This window comes from Maniola jurtina, chromosome 22, assembly GCF_905333055.1.
Source record: "Maniola jurtina chromosome 22, ilManJurt1.1, whole genome shotgun sequence".
NCBI lineage: Eukaryota > Metazoa > Arthropoda > Insecta > Lepidoptera > Nymphalidae > Maniola > Maniola jurtina.
In genome coordinates, this window is record NC_060050.1 from 8643547 (window position 1) to 8653541 (window position 9995).

A 9995-nucleotide genomic window follows, 5' to 3' on the forward strand; every position below is an offset into this window, starting at 1 on the left:
ATTATTAGAGATGCAGATCCCACATCTAGCATCTGTAAAGGGAAGCTGACTGATTGATTAAGCTGTCAAGTCAACGTATAACTCAAACCACTGTCTCCAAACTTGAGATTTTGTATGTAGGTCCTTTCTATAGCGTAGATACTTTTGCTTTGCTTTGTATGTGTTTTTTTCTGTATTAATTTTGTGGTGTACAGTAAAAGTATATTCATTCATACAATGAAAAACTATTTTGAGAAGGTTAACGAAACTTTTGAGAAGGATAAATCCAAGAAGGCGAAGTCTTCAGAAAATCTTTCCATAACATTGATATTTTAATAATGTGTCAACTCTCTTGGTTTACTAAAGTATTATGTTTAAGATTAGATAGATAAAGAAAGTATTATTTTTGATAGATTGATCAAAAGCAAAGATGCGAAAAAGTACCTACGATCCTCTTGTACACCAATCTTTTATAACAAAATTCCGCAATCAATTATGGCCTTGCCTTTACACAAGTTTAAAAGCAAATTATACAATCGAAGATTACGTAAATGATAAAAGAGCGTGGATTTGACCTGCAGCTCGCTCCAGCAATGCGCGGGACTTAAATTAGTTGTGTACATGTCATAATATTGTATATCAAATCTTTGAAAAGAGCAACCGCCGAGTTTCTTGCTGGTTCTTCTCGGTAGGAAAGGCATTCCGAACAAGATGCTCTTGACGATTCAAAAGTACTAATAAAATAAAATAAAAATAATAAAAGTCTAACTGAATAAAAATATTTTGAATTTGAATTAGGCTGATACGGTTTTGTGTTACATCTCCAGCTCTAGTGTACTACACCTCTCTGGGTTTATATCCGCGGAGCAATTTGAAAATTTAATTGTCCAATAAATTATGTAACCAGCATCTTGACAGTCTTATAAACATTACGGAATGTTTTATTTTCATAACCATAATGTTGGACTCGTTCTGTCGTATTTCATTGAATATTTATGTTGGCATAAGTAATAATAGCTAGCGGATGCCTTTATACAGGGTGGGGTTTTGGCAGCGGTCCACTACGTGCAAAACTATTGTGTACGAAGAACTCGGTACTGCGGGACCACCACTTTTTAATTTGAGGATTTAACCACTCGGACTTCGAGTGGTTAGTCTAATATTTTTCTTAAAAAGCGATATTTTTAATATAATTAGATAAAAATAAAAGTTCTGACTCACTTACTGACTGACTTATAAACCCTATTCATTCTGATAGGACTCGCTGACCTCAGTAGTTGGCTGGCGATGGGTTGATCATGATGATGATTAATTAAATCATGTCTAAAACTTTTGTAATAAGACCAGAAGTGTCTAGTTTTAATTTTTTTCCAAGTTAAACGGCTCACCTGATTACATAATAAATAACCTGCATTTAAATTAATATGCAGACTTTCTTTTCTCCCGCGATCGTTATTTGGTTTGCTATATTTTTTAGTTTATCTTTTTGTCTCGATGGCCCTTCCCAAATTCTCACCCTGTATATTTATGTCCTGTGAAACTATGAGTACCGAAGAGGAACGATTATGACTCGTCGTAAATTGTCAAAGATTTTACTATCCTTCTAGTGGTTTACAGCTATGCAACTACAAGTGTAAATTAAAATTTATAACACTCCCGACAAGTGAAGGTTACAGTAACTAGACAAGTGTAAATTAAAAATTTATAACACCCCCGACAAGTGAAGGTTACAGTAACTAGAAAAGAGTTGATAACTTTCAAACGGCTGATTTTCTTGGATTATAGCTACGGATACTCTCGACAAGCCACCTTTCAAACAAAAAAAAACTAAATTAAAATTAAGTTTCTGCTTGGAACGCTGGCTGTAGATATGTGCACAAACATGAGCATTAAAACAAGCAGGTTAAGGTTGACTGGTCTACCAACGCACAGCCAGCGATTTGCGCTGGATAAACTTAAAATTTTGACAGCAGCCTACCTCTAAGGAGTAATATTTTTTTTTTTTTTTAGTGTTTATTTGCTAGAATATGGTATAATATACGAGTACATTGGTCTTAAATATTATGTGGAATCTCATATTCTGCCAAGCATGGCGTGCAAAATTTATTGAATTTATTTAATGTAACAAACATGTCAAATTATTATTAATTATTGCATTCACTATTTAAAATTTGTCATTCAAAAATTCATTAACATCATAATAACCTTTGTTTGATAAAAATTTAAATAAATAACATCTAAAAGAAGTAAGGCTCATTGCATAACTGTGTGACGGTAGATGGTTATGGATTCGTATTGCCGCACAATACACATTCTTCGTATATAAAGCCAATCGTTGTGCTGGTATACAAATTTTATTTTTATGTCTACTAGGGAAGAACACTTGTGTGAAAGTCTGTCGTTTTCCAAGTTATATCAATGAAAATTGGTATTTAGGCCCTCAGTTAAAAATGAAGAAATATGTATTGGGTTTCAGAATTTTTTGATGTTCTCACCTATTTCCTAAAATTCTACTCGAGCGAAGCCAGGGTGGGTCAGCTTACAGTTAGCCTTATACTAAGCCTACAGGTAAATTGAGTCGAATTTTTACGACAGCCAGCAAATATCCTTTTAACCTTTAGCAAGATTACTAGAGAAAATCCTCAAACAGATTACTTTAAGCCTCTATTTCAAAGATTGTGGCTATAAGAGTTATTGGATAGGACTTAGATTTGAAATTGATGGATAGGCAATTTTTTTGCCTAGATTGATTTCATTATTGCTTTCCATTAGGCTAGATAGGCATCTTTTAGGCAAGGGTGTTCCAATTTTTACCTCATCATCGCTTTCTATCGGACGTGATTACGGTAGTTTAGTGATAATCATTAATCAGAATGTGATACTATACCTACTGGATAGAAATGGATCTAAGTAGCTATAAATAAAACGAAAAAAGATCTGGTGGGAGGCTTCGGCAGTGACAAGTTACCACCCTACTGGCAAAGCCATGCCGCGATGCCGCGTAGAAACCAAAGGTGTTTAATAAATACTGCTCTATCCCCTTCCAGGTTTGCCCGCTTCCATCTTAGACTGCATTATCATTTACCACCAGGTGAGATTGCAGTCAAGGGTTAACTTGTAACTATATGAATAAACAAAAAAGAAATAGAGTAAAGCACGATGAATTAATACCATGAAATAATTGTAACCTTCTGAATCTTTGGGAAGAGGCTGGATGAGGAACATTGGGGATGGCCTATGTCCAGCAGTGGACGTCCACAGACTCATGTGATGATGATGAGAATTACACTCGTAAATTAGCATTGCGGCTTTTCGATACTTTCAAAAGACCTCAAGAAAGAATTCTTTATTAAAATAAAGCCCATTGGTATTAGGACCATATTGATCGAATGTTCCATTTCAGATCTCCTGCACCATGTCAACCGGAAGCTGCTCCGGTCCAGGGGTGTGTGGAGGAGCGAGACGAAGACCTCCACCACCTCCAGAGCCCACCATCTCCCTAGCTGCTGACCTGAGTGAACTTAGCTTAGACCAAGGCTACCATACCTTGGCTGATTGTGGACCACCTTCACGGAGACGCAGGGATAACACCTTAACTGACGCTTTGTGGCTGAAAATACTGTCTTTTCTTGAGGTAATTGTCTTTATATTCTTCGATCAGCTCGGGGTATGAAAAAGGGGTTCAAAGAAGGTCTCGGAGTAGGTATTTGTTCTGTGCTGAGTGATCTTGGCTGAGACCATTGATACCGATAGAGCCGAAACCTTGGCTGAAAGTACCTAAACTTTCACGGAAAATTTCGTTCAGAACAGACAGAACTATCGTTCTTTCCCTTTTGATGACCTGGAGGATACATAGAGGTCAATATCGAACTTCCATAGTAGTCCAAAGCTGGTCACCCATGCAGTTACCAACATGGGTTAATGTTGAAACTCAAGACGAGAGTAACAAATGCCGCTGAAAGGAGCACATGTCTCTCAAATCCAAACTTGATTTTGAAGGTAATTGACAAATGCGGTATTTATTTCCAGGTGTCAGATCTCTGCCGCATGTCCCGCGTGTGTCGACGATGGTCCCGCTTCGTCGCCAGGTTATCAGCGAGGCCAGAACCCTGGAGAAGGATAAGAGCAGCTGGCCCTTTAGAAGTAGCTGCTAGATGTGCTGGAGCAAGGGCTGGACCTTGCGTTAGCGCTGTTCGAGAGTGGCGGTCGAAGACTTGTGCTGTAAGTTATCTCTCCTTATCACGATCTTATTAAGGTAATCAGTTATACTCGTTGTCAATTGAGATTTTTGGAGTCCCAGAAAATTGACATCATTCTGCACACAATTCGCCATTAAACTTGGGCATAGTAATAGATAGGTATCTATTCTGTGACATAGACTCCTGGGTCTTTTATTGATGCTCACCTCACACTAAAACATTATCTCACGCAAAATCCAGATTATCAATTGAGACAAAACTCGATAATTATAAACGCTGGCTTCTAAATTCTTCTCTTTAGATTACAATTTGTGACAATATTTTTTAATTGTCCAAAATATTAAAAAAAAATTAGTTACAATCGTTGCTGGAGGCCTAAGCTGAATCATACATAATTATTCTAAATGAAATACATTATTTAGTCTCCGCTTTACCCAAATAAAATTTTGGCTTAGCTGGTGCAGCTTTGCCTGTATAAAAATCAGACTTTGCACCAGCTAAGATCAAAGTGGGCCAAACCAAAAATAAAAAAAACTAGACGCCAAATACATAAAATCATTGAATACTAAATTGATACACGGCCTGTTGATAAAATTGCCGCATTTTGTTAGTTTCATTGTTTATCTAAAAGAGAAAGTTTTCTCAGTGAAAAATATTAAGCAATCTTCTTCCACAGGGATCAGAGTAGGTAGTTACCCTGTAGGCTGCTAATAACTACTGTATAACAATTTCATCCAATTGGCATCTCATATAATCTGAACCATAATATTTCATGTTCTTTCATTGTGTTCCAACTCATTAGTAACTTTTAGTAACGGTACAATGCTTCCAAAATTTTGGCAATTCTAGTCTAGCCAGTTCTGGACGTTCCATTTGTCTAATTCACACAGACTTGGCAAGGCTGGCTGACATTTGGATTAATAGATTTCAGGTTTTTTTGATAGTGGCTATTCATATGATTCTCTTACACTATTTTTTTTTTCAAGATTGGATTTTGACTCGATTTATCAATCACATCATCATATCACATCATCATATTATAAAGGAGAAAGTTTGTATGTGTGTGTGTGTGTATGTTTGTTACTGGATTAGCACATAGGCTACTTTTTATCCCGGAAAATCAAAGAGTTCCCACGGGAATTTTAAAAAACCTACATCCACGCGAACGAAGTGGCGGGCATTAGCTAGTATCTACTAAATCTTGCTAAAAAACGGAAATATCGTTAGATGAATTTGTCGGACGATACTAAAGTATCCTTGATACTCATTCCTGATTGAAGCCTAGTGGTTAAGGCGTCGGCCTTCGATTCGGGAGGTCGAGGATTCGATCAAAGAAAATTAAGCGATTCATAGGCTACCTAGCGTCAAACGTCTAAACTCTAAGGTAACAAGTACCCTAACTTTCATAAACTGTGGCTGAAGCATGGCTGAAGTAATCTAGACATTCATATAAGTTTTTTCAATTCTTCACGAACGGTCAAATCGTTTTATGTTTGTAAGTTAGTAAAAAAAATCGTTTCAATGTTACAGGTAACAGTGGCTGGGGCTCAGCTGTTAGTAGCAACGTTTAGAAATCTGACGCACATAGCTTTAACAGGCTCCAACACTATGGACGCTAGAGCACTCGCGCCTATCATCACGGACTTGGTCGATTTAAGGCATATAGATCTGACAGGTAAGTTCAACTCTATCATCACAAGTGTAAATTAAAAATTGATAACACCCCCGACAAGTGAAGGTTACAGTAACTAGAAAAAAGCTGATAACTTTCAAACGGCTGAATCGATTTTCTTGGATAATAGCTAAGAACACTCTCGATCAAGCCGCCTTTCAAACAAAAAAAACTAAATTAAAATCGGTTCATTCGTTTAGGCGCTACGATGCCACAGACAGATACACAGATACACACGTCAAACTTATAACACCCCTCTTTTTGGGTCGGGGGTTAAAAATACCTAAGTATTCGCAAGTCTTAAAAGATAGCTCAAAACAGAACTCCGGTTAATTGAATTGATTAAAAAACTTTAAGGATTTCAAATTAAATCCCCATTGTTTACAATATCTCATCCAGCAAATTATAAATCGAGTTTATGAAAGTTATAACAAGAATTGAACTTTTACAATTATTCCAATGAATAATCTCAAACTGTTATAAGTTAAATTTTGTTTACAAAGTTCTTTGATGTGCACAGGATTCACTTTGATTTTGAAGCTAATTGTTTGTGTAAAAAACCCTTAAGTGCCAATATGGTGGTTAAAACCGCCTGAAGCCTCAAGGTACATCCCTTTCTGTCACTAAGTATATGAAGTTTCCATGCTATTCCATATGATGCATAGAAAAAAATGAAACAATCCACGCATACGATATATCATATTATATGAATTGATCACTTGATCAATTTTCCCAGCAGAACCAACATTTGCAGTTAGGCATGTTTCTTAAAAAACGATTGTGTCGGTCTACGATGATACCGCCCGAAAAATGAAATTAGGTGTAGCCCTCAAAGTTTCGGCTAATTTTAAAAGTAATTTTTTTGTTTTGAATTTGATAAAGCTTTATTCTACCACTTAATGCCTTCATTAATCACTTTATTTATGATCATCCTCCAGATTGTTCAGTCCCTGTTTTTTTTGTTTTTCTTCGAGTTTCTTTTCGTTCCTCCCGATTCCTTTTTTAATACCTAGGATTTGTCATTCTCTTTTTTTAAAATGATAAATAAGGCTATTCTTGATTCCAGGATGTCCAAATGTGGATTGGCCAGAATGGGCGTGGTTAGAGAGTCGTTTAACTACGAGAAGACCGCCTATAGAATACATAGACCTAACCGACTGCAGCGCAGTTACCGACGCAGGACTATGCGCCTTGCTTCATACGTGCCCGTCATTGCAATACCTTTACCTCAGAAGATGCACTCTAGTCACAGGTAAGTTTCAAATATTTATAGTTTAAGAGGGCTCTCTCCGTCACTTGTTTCATACAATCGTAGTTCCAATTTCATTTGAATATTAAGTCCATAAAATTTTGCAGACATATTCTAGAAACTAATATTTATGTCTGTAGTTTTCCAGATTTCTGTTAAAATATTCGGTTTTAAAGTTACGCGGTCTTAAAAATTTTCATACAAATCTTTGAGCCACTGTAATTTTAAAACTACATATTTTTAGAAAAATCTAAAACACCACAGACACAGATATTAGTTTCTAGAATATGTCTGCAAAATTTCATGGACTTTGGTTGCTTAATATTCAAATGAAATTGGAACTACGATTGTATGAAACGAGTGACGGAGAGAGCCCTGTTAACTCATTTTAGAAGAAAAACCACAAGTTATTTGCGTATAATATTTATTTTAGCTTAGAAAATAATATACTCTTGTCACAGGTAAGTTTGATGAAAATTGTAATCGATTCACAGGTAAATTAATGTATCACCTTTACCGTAGAGAAGTTGTAAAGACTTTTTGTTTATTGTAATATCGAGAAATCTAACTTTCTATATCTACAGGTAAATTAGGTATATATTTTTCTGTATGTATGAATTATTAGAGTTTAATAAATTCTTACAGATGCTGGTGTTCGGTGGATACCTTCATATTGCGCACTCAAGGAGTTGAGTGTTTCCGACTGTACAGGAGTTACTGACTTCGGCCTATATGAATTGGCGAAGTTAGGACCTGCGTTACGATACATTTCTGTCGCTAAATGTTCTCAGGTAGGATTTGTTAATTTTTATATAAGTAGCTTTTGCAAATATTCATCCATTTATTAGACTGTATGCATCCGTTGCTATTTGTATAGCATATGTAACTTTTCTATAGCATAGGCCATTGACACTATAATACGCTGTGTTAATTTGGTTGAACACACAACTTGAATAAAATTAATTAATCTAAGGTTTAAATATGGTGTCAATTTTGGTGATACAGAATTTCTACCACGCAAAATTTCAATAGATAAAAAAATGTGATGATGTCGTGGGTCTCCTATGTGATCTAAGCTTTTATAATATCTTATAATATTCTTTCTTGCTAACTCAAATGGTTAACAATAGGTACGCACTGTCCAGTGCGATAGCCCTTTCAAGAAGTTTCTCTTCAAAAATTCAATTTTTTAACTACTTATGGTGTTGGTTCTAGGTATCAGATTCGGGTATCCGGACGTTAGCAAGGCGGTGCTATAAGCTTCGATATCTCAACGCGAGGGGATGTGGTGCTCTGGGTGATGATGGCGTGGAAGCGATCGGTAGGGGGTGCTCGAGATTAAGAGCTCTTGATTTGGGAGCAACTGATGTTTCGGAAGCGGGGCTACAGGTAAATATTCTAATTACCATCCCCTAGGCCTCCACTGAGTATAGCAATTAAAACATCTCGTGCAAACGTGTTTAGATACATACTTTGACATTATTGCTACAATCGATACCCTAAGGGCTGGCGCACATATGGCGGAGCGCAGCACAGAGCATGCCCACGAAGTTTTCTAATCGCGTGACACATTACGGGAATTTCTACCAGAGAATGCGCGAGCACGCGTGGGACTGCGCGCGAATGCGCGAGTATCCGCACGGATGCACAATTGATTTTAGATATTATTTCAATGAGGACAATGTCGATAATAATTTGACTGTGAAAAATGCTCTGCGCAGCGCTCCGTCATATGTGCGCCGGCCCTAGAGACAGTTACATTTTATAAATTGTCTAAGGCCTAGTTGGACTCTTGCCGTAGCTAATTATTATAAGTTAATTTCCCTTTACTTACCTATTCATGAGCAAAATATCACTCCCATAGAATGTTATTCTTAAAAGTTAATTTACCCGAATTAAGGAGTCAATCTACTCCGGTCTGTGGGTATTTTTATAAACTTTTTTGGAAATCGTTTTTATGGAAATTTTGTCATTTAACAGCAAATAAAAAGTTTGTTGGGATTTTCCGACGCTTTTCAAAAACGAAGCTGTCTAAACTTTTGATTAGCCTTCATGAACAAGCTTTTTAAAATTTGGAGGATTGTGTTGGTGAGCGGTGAGAGCTTACGAGTCGGTAGGTAATAAGTGCCTGAACTTTGTGCATTCATCCCACTAATTATTTTTATCAACAATACGGTTTTTGATAATCGTCATTTCAATATTGATAATAATAAATTATTATTTAAACCTAAGACGTTATCACCTGATTTTTTTAAGGTTAACCGTTCGTGAAGGGCACCTAGCAATCGCTACTTAGTTAAACTTAACTCAGTTTACTATATTAAAGACAGTCATTAAAAAAACCAGGAACTTTCTAACTGGAACTTTAAAAAATAATCTTACTTTTCAGATACTTGCTCGCTGCTGTCCAAACCTAAAGAAGTTGGCTCTACGAGGCTGTGAACTAATAGGCGACGATGGTTTAGAAGCTGTGGCGTACTATTGCAGAGGTCTCACACAGTTGAACATACAAGACACACCCGTCACGTTGAGAGGATATAGAGCGGTTAAGAAGTATTGCAAGCGATGTGTCATCGAGCATACGAACCCTGGATTTTGTTGAAAGGACTTTAGAAAAGTTGGGTTTGTGAATTTCTTTACCTGAATGGAGTAATAATGAAAGTTGTACAAGGACTGTTAGCGCCCATATACGACTTTTAGCGGGGCGGCGAAAGAAGCGATGAGCGGGGAGGCGAGTGGAAATCTAAATGTATAGGTGGGCATGTAACTGCTCACAAACAAGAGCGTCGTGAACGGTGGTATCGACTCGACATAATATATTTGTAGATTTTTTCATGACAGTTTCTGCCGCTCGTCTCAGCTAACGTTTGTAACAAAATGTTTATGGACAGGGCGT

General features: G+C 36.8%; 1 protein-coding gene across 1 annotated transcript in view; it reads left to right on the forward strand.

Moving 5' to 3' along the window:
• LOC123876650 (F-box/LRR-repeat protein 7) overlaps positions 1–9995 on the forward strand; it is a 37437-nt gene extending 27442 nt beyond the window's left edge. The window contains exons 2-8 of the mRNA XM_045922947.1: positions 3383–3613; positions 4009–4200; positions 5709–5853; positions 6917–7102; positions 7745–7890; positions 8315–8488; positions 9489–9995. Coding sequence (XP_045778903.1) covers positions 3395–3613; positions 4009–4200; positions 5709–5853; positions 6917–7102; positions 7745–7890; positions 8315–8488; positions 9489–9701 — 1275 coding nt within the window. The 5' untranslated portion in view covers positions 3383–3394 and the 3' untranslated portion in view covers positions 9702–9995. The remainder of the gene's footprint in view (positions 1–3382; positions 3614–4008; positions 4201–5708; positions 5854–6916; positions 7103–7744; positions 7891–8314; positions 8489–9488) is intronic.